The sequence below is a fragment of the Lagopus muta genome, chromosome 2 (assembly GCF_023343835.1).
Source record: "Lagopus muta isolate bLagMut1 chromosome 2, bLagMut1 primary, whole genome shotgun sequence".
Classification (NCBI taxonomy): Eukaryota; Metazoa; Chordata; class Aves; order Galliformes; family Phasianidae; genus Lagopus; species Lagopus muta.
In genome coordinates, this window is record NC_064434.1 from 6687604 (window position 1) to 6703194 (window position 15591).

The following is a 15591-nucleotide window of genomic DNA, read 5'->3' on the forward strand; positions in this document are numbered from 1 at the left end:
CATATGTCATACAAGCATGTGTGCAGTATCTTAAATGCAGGTTACTAAATATTGTAAATAAGGATTTGTTCCAGAGTTTGCCACAGTCTGCAGCTGTCTGATGTACTTTTAAACAGCAATACTAATGAAAATATAAAACAATTACAATGCAAATCTGCAGGGTAAAAAAGCTGATGGAAAATGAAAGCAATGAGAAATTATACAACAGAGTCACCTCAAAGGGTGGCTCAAGCAAAACCACGCTGAATTACGACCTCTGCTATGCAGTGAAATGTATTGCAGTGTCGTACAGAGGCAGAGCAGTGGATGGTGTGCTGCCTGGATTGAAACCTTGCAAATGTCTATTCCTAGAAACAAAGGAAATAGGCCCTCCAACCAAATTCCAGAACTGAAAATGATATTTAATAGAGCAGGTTGCAAAGTGAACATAAACAGCATAATGAAACAGTTGTGGGGGTGAAAGAAAGGTAGCTAAGAGCAGAGCAATATCATCATCGCATTCTACGTTAGAAAGACTATTACAGAATACTTCATTTGGTTTCTGTTTCTTATCTCTGCACTGCTAAATACATAAAACATCAGCAACAATCAGAACAACAACAACAAAAGAAAACTGTTTTGAATGAGACTAGAAAACCTCTTTAGCTCATATAGAAAATTACATGGAGTTATTTCTGATCGAAAAGACGCAGGAAGAACCTTCCCATACTGTAAAGGCTATCTGATTTACTAGGATCGAGCAACAAGAGATGCAGAAGCTGGAACTGAAAACAATCCCAATGAGAAGTAAGGCACATTGCTTTTGGAGTAATGAATCACAGGAACAACTACTTGGTGACCAGCTGGTCTCTTCTGTCACTTCGTTCACATTGAAACTGACCTCTTGCTAAATATATGCATGCTTAAATTCTATTTGCAACTGCCAGGGCAAATATGCTGGGGTAGTGTTATTGACCTGCAATTGCAGAGGGCTGGGCTAACTGAACCGTTGACAAAGGACTGAACTGTAGACTCACGAGTGCTTAAACAGTACATTTTAGCATGGTAGGCTGTAGTACAACTTTTGTATGTTATTAAGCCTAGATCCACATGACAAATGTGAATTCCCCACTTCCAGTCCCTTCCTTGAGCCTGGATTTTCCCATGCCTCCAAGCAGTATGCTGCATGCATGCAGGGTAGCCTGCCTTAGTTCACCTACAGGAGGAAGCAGGTGCCCCTAAACAGATTACACTCCTCAGAAACAGTGCCACCAACTCATCAGCTTGAGCCAAGACAGCAGATGAACTGCCCTAACACTGAGCTGAGAATGAGGTCATGGATGGACTATTGGATAATGATGTTTTTCTCCACACATCACGTAGTGTGGGGGGAATACAATCTTGATGTAAATACAGAATCCAGATGGTCACAAAGAAGTACCCATAGCTAGAAAGCAAGGCTGATTAATGGCTTAAAAGTGACAGCAAACAGGACTATAGACCAAAACCCACTAAGGAAAGCTTCCTCTAATGCAGGGGCTTATCTTGTTGCCCATCAGTAAGGCAGTAAACTTGGTGAAAACACAGTTGTGCAGAGGGCAGCACTGAAGAGGAATGGGGGTGGAAAAACAAATAGCATCAGTAAGCATGCATGACAACCAAGTGAGCAGGCTGGGGTGTGTTGTGCAGGTAGGGATGGTGCCAAGAACACCACACACCAAACGGACAAGAAACCACGTTCTCACACTGGTGACATTTTTATTTTGCCCCTCTGGCTGCAAGCCTTGTACACCCTGCAAGAAGTTCCACACGTTTATACTTTTGGTGCAGTACTGCAACCAGAGTGACAACTGGTTTAAAAAAGCAAACCCAGCAGTGTAACCACTACGCCAATCACAATGGAGCACTGTGTGCTGTCTCACTACTTACTGCTTTGCTTAGTGCAGAGGCAGCTCTCAAGGACAGCCTGGCAGTGCTTCCCAGTACCAGGGCCAATATACTTCTGGTAGTAACACTCATGTATCAATCTGCCTGTTCACCAAGCACTGCAATGGCTTCCCTGTGAACTTAAGCACCAGCTGCCTGTTTTGTTAGCCTAGGAAAATTCACAGGGAAGCAGCATGGAGCCACCTGTCTATTCTCCTACTGGCAAACCTGCAAGAAAAAGGTCAAGTTTTGCAACTTCCTGGGATACTGGGTCTTTGGATAACAGAGAGAATACATTCTCTGACAGACAGAGTAGCCCTGCCCGTGCTGCTGCTTTGTGCTAGTTTCTGTAATACCTGGTGCATTTCTGGAGCACAAGAAGATATTCCCTATGCCCCAGAATTCATACCAACACGTGACTTAAAAATTAAAAAAAGAAAATTAACCCCCTTCTTTTATTCTTTCCCACGCAGGGAAGCCACTGCTAAAATATCTCATCCACATAGCAGTGGTAGTATTGAAAAGAAATATGTAGTATAACAAAGAAAGAATCTACAGTACTCACTCGCAGAGAAGAGGACACTATGTGAGCATGACAAAGCACAGTGCACTGGGGCAAAGCAGCTCAAGGGGTTCCAGGCTGCAGCATTACCAGTGCTGCAATTGTAGATATGTACCATTCTTGAAGCAAGTTTGTTTCCCAGTTGAGTCTGAAACAAGCTGTCTTCAGAGGGCCTATGCAGGCCATCTTTATTATGTTGTCACTGAGGGTCTCCAAAAGGCCAGTGAATATTTATTCCTCACAGAATGGGAAGAGCTTCTTCATCCATTCAATGCCCAGTCGTGAAAGAATAAACCAGGCAAGCTAAAGCCTTTCCATTTTGCACAGCACTGCTTAGTTTGTGTGCACACTGTGCAATCAGCATCTTAAAGTGATCTAAACACTGTGCTAGCCAGCTCCTTACAGAGAGAACTGCTTAAAAAGAACCCTGATCTCACCCATCATCAGAGGAAGATGACAAAACGAGCTACTGTGCTGGAAGTCCTAAACAAGCAACTAATGTGACTCAAACTGAGACTGCAACCAGAGCAAAAACCACAGTGGGTACACTGCTAATCCCCTTGTCTCTCCTAAACCGGGACAGACTGTCTCTGTACCACAGCTTTGGCTCACAGTTTCTCACAACTGACCAGATGCAACAGTTCCAAAACACGCATCGCAGAGGGAATGAAGTCACAGTCCCAAAGGCATTCAGTTGCTCGTGTTAATCCTGTGGGTTATGAGGCTGTGGGTTATGAGACTGAAAGAAACAGAGCTTGTAACTGAAAAGATTTAGGATTACTTCTTCCCTTCTCCTAGGGTTTATTTCCGGCCTCGCTTGTGGCTGGATTTTGGAAATTTGTCTCTCTGTGCAACTTGAGGCTCCATTTCCTCACTTCTCTCGCTCTCATTGCGCACTTGCTTTGGACGGCCTCTCTTACTTCTCATTTTCTCAGCTCTGGCACTGGGGAGCTTCTTAGTAGCCAAGGACCCAGTTCTCTTCTTTTTGCCTTGGGTCAAAGGATGTTTCTTCCGTTGCTTCCTCTGCTCTTCTCTTTGGCGGATTTTCATTAGTTTCTCAAAGCTTTTGGTGGTATTTGTGTTCATATCAAACCAGTCCTGGAGGGTTAGAAGGCAACAGGTTGGTACTGGTGGTGGGAACACCGCACAAAGGTTAGCAGGACTTACAATGAAAGTTGAATCCATGGGACAAATGTTTGCTGAAACACGAGATCTAGAAAAGCAACTAACAAAGCTCTGCTCTCTGAAGCTCCTCATCAGGTGTCTCTATCTCAGAACAGTCAGATCTGATTTAGCAATTGGCTGCCTAAAGGCAGAGAAAATGGTGAAAAACTAAACTGAACAGCAACCACCCAAGACAAGACCTGTGACATGACACAGCATTTGTTCCCCAGACCAACACATAAGAATGTTTAAATGACCAAATGCCACTTGAGCTCAAGGCTCCACTGCCAGCAGCAAGCAAGGAAAGAGTAAAATAGGTTAGGTGGTTAGGCATTGCCTTCCCAAGACCCTTCCCCACAAACTAAGGCTTGAGGACTTCAATTCTGCTTGCCTTACCTCAGCATGTGCAGAGTTGATATGATACTTGACTCCACTCTCTGAAATGAATTCTTTCTCACACAGGAGACACTTATATTTGCCAGCCACAAAATCTCCCTGGCACCAAAACAAAGAAATATATCACCAATTGCTCCCTAGGAGGCTGATACACCCATATAATGCACTTCTGTCTCGTACAGATGTAACCTCGCAGTAAGAAATAGAATCTCTTATTCATACCAGACAATGCTTTAACTGTACAGGAACACTGACATGATAGACCAGCTACATCCACAAAGCATAGAACAACCCTGTGAGATTCAGGAAGATCTCTAGTGCTGTACCTGTAAAAAAATGCTCTTGCATTTTGGGGTCTAAAGGTAGGACTGCAGCTTCACTAAAATGCATACCATTAAGATGCTCCCTCCTTCCTTCAAATGGTGTTTACAATGGCAACCCCAGTGGCACAGAGAAGCACTCAAATTGTGAGAAATTCTGATTAGGTGATGGCAGGACAGTGAGTTGAACAAAGATAAATCAGATGGACAGGCAGGATATTGGTATGAAAGACAGTGAGTACAAGGAATGCTACCAACCAGGGTACATGTGCCGAGGTGAGATTTGAGTCCTGAGAGAGTGCCATATGCAGATTCACAACCCTGAAATGACAAAAAATGTCTGTGTCAGCAAAACTTCCCTTAGAAATCACTTCTTCCCAGGTAAGAGAGTCTTATTATCTGGAACACAATACCCAAAGGTATAAGACAGGAAGAGGAAGGGAGATATTAAGTCGTAGAGAGCCAGAAAGCTTCTTGTAAAGACCTTCACAGGGGACTTAAGATTTCAGTGAGTTACAATCACCCTCTATCAAGAGCCTGAGTAAGATCATAGATTTGTTTTGAATGAAGCACATGTCACAAGAGGGCGGCACTACAACCTCTCCTGCCCTGACCTTGTATCTAGTGGCACAGAGCTGAACTGCTGCATGTAACATCATGGTCCCACTTAAAAGGCAGCTTTAAGGCCTACCCCATGTGGAGCTGCAGGCGTTGGTCTCAGGATACTAGATTATTCTCAGCTGACAGCTCAGAACCTGAAACAGGAGGTTAAGTGCAAGGCATGCTCCTGGGTTACTGCTTGGTGAAGTAGCACAGCTGCTTTCTGGGGGTAAATGAACATAAGACATCATACTGTGATTCTTATAGCTGGTAATGACATGAGCCTGAAAACTGAGGAGAGCGCTGTGAGTGGGACAGGGAGGGGGAAGTCTTTGTCTCTGTATCCAAATCCTTGGCACTCCACATCATATGCATCAGTATGACAGCTTCCTCCAGTGGGGCCTGAAAGCTGTCTAATTCTTCAGAGCTAATAGCTTTCAGAGGACAAACGCATCCCCAAAGGGATCAAACAGGGTCTTAGCTACAATGAACCACCACAGAAATGGAGCAGAATTTCTCTCCTGCAGAGACAGAAACTGCAGTTTCAAGGCTGTGGAAAGCTGTTGGCTCATACAGACCTGAAATCAGCCCCCTTTGAATCTTCAGAAAGAATTACCTGATTTGGACAGTGGACTCTTCGGTACATCTTTATTTCTGTTTTCCATTTGCACAGCACATCTTGACTAAATGTGGGCAGTCCAGGACGGGTGTATTTCAGCTGAGATAAAGAGGTGGAATTGAAAGCTGAAAGCAAAGCTAGCTACACAATGTGACAAACACATCCCTTTCCTCTCCCTGTTTTTGTGACGTGGTAGAAAGTGAAACAGCACTTCTAATAGCCAAACTCTCCATAAACAACCTTCTCCCACCCATCTACAAACACAACTGAATCTGGAAACCCCCTTAAATAATAGAATTCTAACTTGTGATCAACATGCTGCCTATAACTGCTTTCGTACTTGAGACTACTGGAAATTAAAGTACTATTGCTGTTGTAGCTGTAAAGCCATTACAGCCTGCCTGAATAAAATACTTGCACCACAGTAACTGCTAATGTAGTCATAGCTTAATCTACAATCAGAGAGTGTGAAAAACTTCATCTCTTCCACAAGATATCATTTCCTCAGTATTAAATTCCAAGGGCCAGTAAATACTGGCAGCACTGGGAAGATAGCACTACCAGACTCATTTGATAGGGAGAAAGATTCAAACACTGTATAGCATTTTTAAGGTCTTGTACCTTCCTATCATCAGGAATCAAGTCCTGTGGCACTCTTCTCTTGGGCCACTCTTTGGCCAGCTCTTCTCCAGCCAGCTCATGGAGATAGTAGATTGCCACCTTTGCAGATCTCCTCTGAACTCTACCTGTACTACTTTGCTCCCGTTTTGCATCTTTCAGGCTCTCTGTTCTTTCTTCATGGAGAAAGGTAACCTACAATGAAGGTTAAGAAAAAAAATAAAGAAGGGAAAAAAACAAAGCCTCCTCAACAATTCCTAGTTCAGCTACAGTAAATACTGTGAATAAATGCTCAGCCAAATCCCTCACAGAAATGCTGCAGCAGCTGTGGTTCACCGACAGAAATGCATCCCACTAGCTACCAAGACAAATCCCCAGATGTACCCACTGACACAGCAGTAGGGCTCATGCAGAGGGTTTCACACAGCCACCATCTTGAAAGGATACCACACCTTTCACTGTAAAAGCCACATGGACAACAAGAATAGTGTTGCTTGTTCTGTTCACAGAATGGCCAGGGTTGGAAGGGATCTCAAGGATCATGAAGCTCCAACCACTCAGCTGCAGGCAGGGCCACCAACCTCCCCATTTCATAGCAGCCCAGGCTGCCCAGAGCCCCATCCAACCTGGCCTTGAACACCTCCAGGGATGGACGGGGCATCCACAGCCTCTCTGGGCAGCTGTTCCAGCACCTCACCACTCTCTCTGTAAAGAACTTCCCCCTGACATCCAACCTAAATCTTCCCTCACTCAACTTAAAGCCATTTCCCCTTGTCCTGCTGTTATCTGCCCTTTCAAAGAGTCAATTCCCCTCCTGTTTGTAGGCTCCCTTTAGGTACTGCCAGGCTGCACTGAGGTCAGCCCACAGCCTTCTTTTCTCCATGCTGAACAGTGCTTATAGAGCAGCAAGGCCTTTTCTGTTTCTCATGCTAACCCAGCAGTGAGTAGGCTGGGGGTGCACAGGAAGCTGGAGGGAACACAGCCAGGGCAGCTGACCCTAACTGACCAAAGTGATGTTCTGTACTGCATGACATCATGCTCAGCAATTAAGGAGAGGAAGAAGGGGTGATTGTTAAGAGTGGTGGCATTTGTCTTCTCAAGTAATTGCTACAAATGATGAAGCTCTGCTTTCCTGGAAATGGCTAAACACTGCCTACTGATGGGAAGTAGTGAATGAATTCTGTATTTGGTTTCACTTCTGTACACAGCTATTGCTTTCATAGAATTGTTTGAGTAGCAATGGACCTTCAAAGGTCATCTAATCCAACTCCTCCTACAACAAACAGGGGTACCTACCCTTGATCGGGTGCTCAGAGCCACATCCAGCCTGACCTTGAAAGTCTCCAAGGACAGGGCATTCACTACATCTCTGGGCACCTGCTCCAGTGCCTTACCACCCTCACTGTAAAAGACTTTTTCCTTATATCCAACCTAAATCTACCCTTTTCAAGCTTGAAGACATTTCCCCTTGTTCTATCACCCCAGCCCCTGCTAAAGAGTCTGTCCCTTCTTTCCCATAGCTCCCCTTTACACACTGACAGGCTGCTCTCAGGTCACCTCACAGCCTTCTCCATGCTGCACAGTGCAGCTCTCTCAGCCTGTCTTCATAGGAGAGGTGTTCCATCCCCTGGGTCATTTTTGTGGCCCTTCTCTGCACATGCTGGCCTGAAACATCACATCCCTGTTCTGATAACTACAGCAATCAGCACTTACCGGCCCATGCTTAGCTCGGAGGTGGTATACAAGTCCTGCCTTTGATCTGTATGCTTTTTCACAATGATGGCACTTCATTGCCATTTTCTCCAGCTCAGAAGCAGTCTTCCCACATTTTTTAATGTGATACAGGTATCCCATTATGCTAGTGAAGCTGCCTGTGCAGCCCTGTCAACGTGGAAGAAAAACACATGGATCAAATGCTCCCCAAGTGATTATAAGAGCACTGCTGATACCAGCTTTCCTGACAATCAAACAGTGATCTTTCATCTCTAACTAGACAAAATGTGGCATAAAGAGCTGACTGCAACTGGGAGAAATTGCTTCTAAGAACTTCTCTGTGGGAAGCGTGGAACAGAAAATTTCAGTACAAGGAGTAAAGAAAAAAGACATTGAAGAAGGATGCACAAAACCAAGATTTTGAGATACAAATGGAGGATGTGGGCAGAGAAAGAGCCAACACTTGGTTGGGTGGTTGAAATGTCTAGAAGGCAGCATTATGGAAATCCTAAATAAAGCTTTTAGGAGTTCCTAGAATACAGATCACATCTCAAACTGCAGAGGAAGGCAATAAACTCCAACAGTTCATGCAGACATCACTTACATCTTTACAGCTATTACAAACAACTAAGGAAGGAAAGAAGTACACATTAATTAATGCAATACTTTTGGTGCACACAGGAAAGAAATCAATATCCTTCTAATCCCCCCTTGAAGACATCAACACCAAATACTCAAGGACCTCTAAACGACCTTTCTGAAGCCCAGGGCTTGGACCAGATGATCTCAGGAGAACCCTTCCAACCTTAACAACTGCATTATTCCATCAACAGTCTGCAGTACTGTTGTAAGGTAAGTTGCTATCCTTTAACTTCCTCTTCCCTGACATCCTCAACTGAAAGCACTTACCACAGAATGGCTTGGGTTGGAAGGGATCCAAAAGCCCATTCAGTTCTAAACCCCCTGCCATGTGCTGGTTGCCACCCACCAAATCAGGCTGCCCAGGGCCTCATCCAACCTGGCCTTGGACACCTCCAGGGATGGGCATGAACAGTTTGTCTGGTTATTTCTTAAAAAGACAGAAGCTTGCTCTTCTGAAGTTCAGTCATAGCTTTGCTCAATCTATGTTTACACAATCAGTCTAAAGAAGCCATTTGAAAAAAATTAGGAAATCAAAAATAAAGCCTCTATTTTCATAGTCAGCCTAGTAATCCTCTCTTTCAGAGTGCAAATGGGGATCAGACAGTAAGCAAAGCTGATCAGTTTTCTGGTACAGGCAAGAGAATGTCACCTAAGTGAGTCAAGAGCAAAGCCCTAACGCTTCCAATTAGTTCCACTAGCATTCATTGGTCTCCTGTTTATTCAGTTCAGAGGTTCTCATCAAGCATCAGTTATTTTAAAATTTGTTCCCTAAGCTCAGTGCTTCATAATTGTTTAGAGAAAATTCTCCATGCCTCCTACTGATTTCCTGGTAACACAGCATTCCTTCCAAGCCTCTCAAGAGACTATCCTGTCTTTAAAGCATAGCTAGGATATAGAAACAGTCATCTTTTACCAGCACCAAAAGCACATCCAGCACAACTTTCACAGTGTTATGTGTTCATGCATGTGCTGCTGTTCAACTTAGAATGATTAAGACAATGCAGCTCACCTTCCTTGTACACTTCAGCTTTCCCATACGCTTCAGAACCTTCCGCAGGCGGTCCCTCTCAAGCTGCTCATCCAATTCTCCTCCTTCCTTCACAACTGGCTAAAAAACAGCACAAGGATGAAAGACAAATGCAGGATGCTCAGCACTGTGATTTTACAGAGATGGATTTAATACAGTGACCCCCTCTATATCCCAGAAAAACTGAACTGCCTTTAAAGGGAATGAACTGCCTGAAAACCACTTTGCAGGTAGCTGTGATTGAACAAGGACTTGACAGCATGTAGTTTCAAACTACAGCTGCTGGGATGGATGTGGGTGTGTATTTCTTTGCTCCCCTCCTGCCTGTGGAAAGCACTAACTCACCTTTACCCTACATCTTTAACATTTACTGTTGAATCACAACTGTGATGTATTTTTCCAAATACTATCCAAACTTCTCAAAGAAAAAAAGTTCTAATGCTTCACAGTGACACCAGCAGACATTACCTTCTCTACAGCAATAGCAAAGAGGACAAACAGACTGCAGCATTTGTATCTTTACAGCAACTAGGCAAGAACAAAACGGCTTTTTCCATTTTTGTTTTTTTACCTTTGAACTTGTAAAGAACTAAAAGCTGCCATGAATATAGAAAAACAGCTACTTTCAACCAAAGGACTGAAAAATGCAGTCTGAGGAACAATGAAGCATAAAATTCATCTGCTGTTTTAAAGAAGCAGCATCCCTACCATCTCTGCTAACCTACTACTGTTTTCCAGATCTGCATCCTTAAAATCACAAGCATACAGATGAAATGAGATTTGAGAAGCTACACTTGATAGAAACCACAGTATTCTCTTTCTGTGTGTATCAGGGAAGGATTAAAAGACCATCTGCCCTGTCAGACTTTCAGATGTAGAGTAACTGTGTTACCTGACTGTTGTGGTCTGCCATGACGTGGTATTTCATTCCTCCTAAAGACTTCAGTTGTTTCCCACAGTGATGACATGCAAACGTTTCCTACAAATAAATAAGGACACCTTGTGTGTAACTGCAAATTAACCAAAGCAGTGGGAAAGTTTCTGGGAGAAAGGAGCACAAGAGCAGAATGCTGTACTTAGGCCTGGTAATTGTCCATTAAAAATAAAATACATTTTATGGAGAGTACAATTTAGGAAGCAATGAAATAGGTGTACTTGCAGTCACTACAGCAAAACTCCAGCGACAGACTGAGCTGGAAGCACCACCTGCAGTCTCTACAGATAAAAGTCTCTTGCTCAGAGACGTGGTAATGAGACAAAAATGGTTTTAACTGCAACACAAATCCACATGCAGGCACATCTATCAGTAAGCTGAAGCGAGTACAGAAAACATCTCCCTTGTTCTCACCTGCCTGCAATTTGCCATGTGTTTCTTCAGTCCTTCTACAGTCTTTCTCACCACAGCCCGGCAGGTAGGACAAGTAACTCGGCCTTTGTCCTGAATTTCCAAAGACCACTGCTCTTCTATGCTACCTGTCAAAAGGAAGGAATTGCAATCAAACTGGAAATACAGAATCTTTCTTTCCCATCAATGTGCACGATGTATGCCCAGAGGAAATGAATCACTTGCCACCAAACTTGTGTCCTACTCCAGGAGTTTCAGCTCATTACTGGCTTTAAATGCATCATGAGACAAGGCACACATCACACCTTTAGGAAGATGATTTGATAAGAGCACTCAACACTGCTTTCTTTTTGTGAGAAGAGTTCTAGCTGTTCAACAGAGATTTCTCCTTCATTCATTCTCATTACAGAATTACTTTAGCATGCACTTTTGGCAAAACACAAAAACAAAACACTTAACAAAAGTGGTGACAGACGTGACTGAACAGTTTTTGGGACAAAGTCCATGGTTCAATTCTACCAAACAAATTTTAAGAGCTTCACTTATGTCAGACAGTGATTTTGGCACCAAAAGTGAAAAGAGCTGCACCACTACGCCAATCCTCTCAACCCTACAGCTGGGGAAAAGCATCCTGTGAAGCATGGTTTTCAGTGCCTGGCCGCTTTTGAAATGCAAAGGAGAAGCTCTATCCACAAGGATTATAAATTACTGATATGATTTCTGGGAAGAAAGTGGCTTAAAAGCCACCTGCTTTAATCCTTACCATAAAAATATCTCATTACAAAAATAGGCTTCTCTCTTTGCCCAGTCATAACAGGAAGGGCTTGTCCCTCCTTGAGTAGTCAGCAGAAAAGTCAATGAATCAAACAGCACTTGCTAGAGTAATTGGTAAGTGCTGTGATCTACAGATAGCAAGCCAATGCTGAATCAAGGCTACAATGCTAATTTTCCAGCACAGACTGCTTAGGCCTCTGGCTATCAGGTAACCAGAAGAGATGTGACAGCAAGTGTGACAGTTTTTTCCTCCAAATATATTCCACTAGGTAAAAAAGTATACATGTTCCTATGAGCTTTACACTGAAACTATTTTAACAGGCTTTTACCTAACTGAAATGATCCCTCCTTCACTGTCCCATTATACACTATTTTTAAGGTTAAAGCTCATGAAACCACAGAGAGCATGCTGTCCCTTCACTGCTGCTCTGCAGTGCTCCAACAAGACAGCAGCCACTCACCAGTGAAAGACAAAATGGAAACATCAGAGAGACAGCTGCTGCTCAGAGCGAACTCGCAGCATCACAACTGTCTCTTACCTGCTCTGTGAACAATTCTGAGCAACTGCTCCTCCCTCCTTACCTGTGCCATAGGTTGCTGGCTCCTTCCGAACATGGTGGCTTTTTGTTTTGGAGTTTTGCTGCGCTCCTGATTGCCGCTTTTTTCCTGTTGTAAAACCAAGACTTAATTCTGTGAGCCTCGTTACACAAAAAGCAGAGCTTGCCTAGGATGCTGCTGGTCAGCCTACAGCCTCAAGACTCATTCAGAAACGTCCCATTTTACTTTTTGAAAAGAACTTAAAGATGATCATCTCTCCTCTTTCTCAAAATCCACATTCGCTTGCAGCTGCAGGCATTAGTGTCATCCACACATTTACAGTCTATGGCTGCTCGTATGCAAAGCTCACAGGATGGGAACTCTTTACACCAAAGCATATCATCAGTTCACAGTACAGATAAGACAATTTAATGACTTGCTAGCAACAAAACAGTCAGCCCCATTTCTTCATTTGATTTACATGTTTCCTGAACTGCTTGCTGGAAACAGTACTTTGAGAGAGACCCTGCAGCAGAGTGAAAAAAGTTATGTCATGCCTGAAAGTCTACACTCCTGCTCAAACATCTCAGGATAGCACCTGCTTTCATCTCACATTAGATCTTACACTCTCTAGGAGCGTGCTAAGAGGGTTCACAGGACAGAATCACAGAATACCTTGTGTTAGAAGAGAGCCAGCAGGATCACTGATTTCACCTGGCTCCACATAAGATTTGATTTCTGGATTGTTCTGTGCCTGAAACTCTTGTCCAAATACTTGAACTCCAGCAGCTCAAGGTCCATTCCACACTCACTGCCCTTTGGTGCAGAACCTCTTTCTAACTCCTATATGACCTTCCTTTGATGCAACCTCATTTCCACCACATAACTCAGCAATCTCCAGACATACACAAGTAATCTGCCTGATTATTTAGTTCAGAATGTTTTGGGAAACTAAAATGAACTTGACCAGATTGTTCTCACTCTATTTCCTTTTTCCCTCCCTCTGCTCAATTTTAAGAGAGACTGAAATGAGAATAATCACCCACCCACCATAAGAAAACAAACAATCAAAAACCAACACTATTCAGCAGCATCCTACAAGACACACAGAATCAGAAATAGACATGGAGGACAACATTTGGGCAGAAAGGAAGTCTGAAGTACCTGTATGCCTGTAACTAGAAATAAAAAGTTATTTAATATTACCAGCAATCTTCTGCTTCTTCTTGGGAGCGTCTTTAAGATCTTCACCTTCCCCGTGCTCAGATTTCCTCCTGCCTTTCAAAAGCACTTCTGCTAACAAGCAAGAAAAGAAATGCTTCAGTGTTATTAAACTCAGCCTGCAGAACAGCAGCTGTTTGCTACCTCAGTTTCTCCTCATACTTGTAAAGAAAAAAGTGGTTTTTGTGAGGGCCCTGGACACCAGTGAGGTAATTACACAGCTTTATGACCCACTCACATTAGGAACTCCATGGTCTGCAATCCTCCAGTACAGAAGACATGGAAAGAGCAGTGCAATGGCATGGCTTGGGGAAGCTGTAGTGTTTAGAAGAGAGCTAGAAGTTGCTAGGTTATGTCATAAAAAGCTCATCTGCACACACAAAAAGGAGCACAGAGACAATGAAAGGTAGGAAAACGTGGATAATGCTCTACCTATCCTCACTGTTTGAAGGCTCATCAAAGACCCAGAAAGCTGCCAGCATTTACACCTCCTTATGTACTCAGAATAGTGTCTTATGACCCTCCATGAGTGCAGAGAAGTAGGCAAACTAGGCATTCAATGAAACAGATACCTTCTTCCTGTGATACCCATCAACCTCACCTTTTAGGTACAAGATTCAAGGTGAATCAATGGGAATTGCTCCCTGGAGCATGCTTTGGAATGGGAAGTGTGTTGAATTGGTGGTGTCTTGTTAATGCCTGGGGTTATGGGATACATGGAATGCAGGCAAAGGCCATTTAAGTATTACACAAGACATTAAAGGCAAGGAAAGGGAGGGAATGAGGTGGTTTGGGGAAGAACATGTGGGAAAACAGAGGGCAAGGCCACTTGCTTGTAAACAAGCAGTTGGTCAGCACACAAGTTTGCTCATATCTATGAATGAACGAGTGTAGTCTCTGCGTGCAGGACTCTATATTTTGTGGATCCATGTCCATGGGTGACTGCAGGGAGGCTTAAGTGCCAGCCACTTCAGCAACACAGGTCATAGTGGCCAATGTGTCCGTGGTGCCACCACCTGGAACGAGTCTATGTGACTGCATGCAACTGCCAACTGGACTACTGGGTAAGGGGAAGAAAACTGGGAGCCAGGTGTGTGTGTGGTAAGGCAGAAGAACAAGTGGAAACTGGCAACCAGAGGGATGAGGGGAGTTCCAGCCAACTCCCCTGAGAATATGCAAGTCTGAGCATGTCTGAAAGCACAGCAGCACCTGGAGTGGCTCTGCAGGCACAAGGCACTGGTATGTCCTTGTACCAGCAATAGGGAATACCAGGATCCAGAGGCCAGTGCCTAATTCAGCTACAGGAGGGATTCACACTGCACACATATGTACAGACATAGATACATATGTCTGATATATGTGTATATACACCTTTTTATTTCTCACTAACATATCTCCGTGCTGATCAGCCAGAGAGGGAAATGGGATGGATGCCATCAGTGCTGCCTGTGTGAGTGCTGGGCACATCCATTGCAGTTGATGTGTATGGCTGGCTGTGTATACATGTATTGAATACACGTTTGTACTCATGGGAAATATGCTCAGTCTTGCTACTGGTTGGACTTATGGACATGAAGCTGCAGCAACTGCACCTTTATCAAGTTAATATTTGGTCCTCCCTGCAACAGGAAGGTTGCAATTCCAATTTAGTGAGAGGAAGAAAAAGCATTAAAGAAAGAAGAGCCACAGAAAAAGTTTGAAAAATGATTCTGAAGCCAGGAGTCCTGAATGCCCTAAAACAACATAAGATCCCATCCACTCCAAGTAAGGAAATCATAAATGACAGTAGAGAGAAAACAAGTTATAAAACATTCAATCCCCCCCACACCAAAAATCTAACAACCACAAAAGCCATGTCTAAACCAGAATGCTGCACACTGATTTGCTTCTGTACCTTTTGAGCATTGCTTGGTTCTATTATTCAAGTTATTACTGTGTAATGCTGAAATGATTGGCAGATGCCCTACACACTCCTTCAGATAAAACTGATATCAGTCATAGAATCACTGATTTTAACAGAAAGTCACCTAAAAGGAACTGCATAACACCAGAAAATTTACATCTACACTTCTGCAGTGGAGGAAGTTTAAGCATCCTCACATATCAGCATCACTATCAAGCTTGTAATCTGCGGTTGAACTGCACCAC

The 15591-nt window shown here is 43.5% G+C and overlaps 1 protein-coding gene across 2 annotated transcripts in view; it reads right to left on the reverse strand.

Moving 5' to 3' along the window:
• Nucleotides 1–34: 34 nt before the first annotated feature.
• Nucleotides 35–15591, reverse strand: part of ZNF512 (zinc finger protein 512) — an 18224-nt gene continuing 2667 nt past the window's right edge. The window contains exons 4-14 of one of the 2 annotated variants that reach the window (XM_048938086.1): nucleotides 13429–13515; nucleotides 12268–12351; nucleotides 10915–11039; nucleotides 10459–10545; nucleotides 9549–9647; nucleotides 7898–8065; nucleotides 6188–6379; nucleotides 5564–5665; nucleotides 4606–4668; nucleotides 4028–4126; nucleotides 35–3565 (exon numbers count right to left, since the gene is read on the reverse strand). In XM_048938086.1, the coding sequence (XP_048794043.1) occupies nucleotides 3269–3565; nucleotides 4028–4126; nucleotides 4606–4668; nucleotides 5564–5665; nucleotides 6188–6379; nucleotides 7898–8065; nucleotides 9549–9647; nucleotides 10459–10545; nucleotides 10915–11039; nucleotides 12268–12351; nucleotides 13429–13515 (1403 nt within the window). In that variant the 3' untranslated portion in view covers nucleotides 35–3268. Of the gene's footprint in view, nucleotides 3566–4027; nucleotides 4127–4605; nucleotides 4669–5563; nucleotides 5666–6187; nucleotides 6380–7897; nucleotides 8066–9548; nucleotides 9648–10458; nucleotides 10546–10914; nucleotides 11040–12267; nucleotides 12352–13428; nucleotides 13519–15591 lie in introns of both variants that reach the window. The other variant, XM_048938085.1, reaches the window with a different exon arrangement.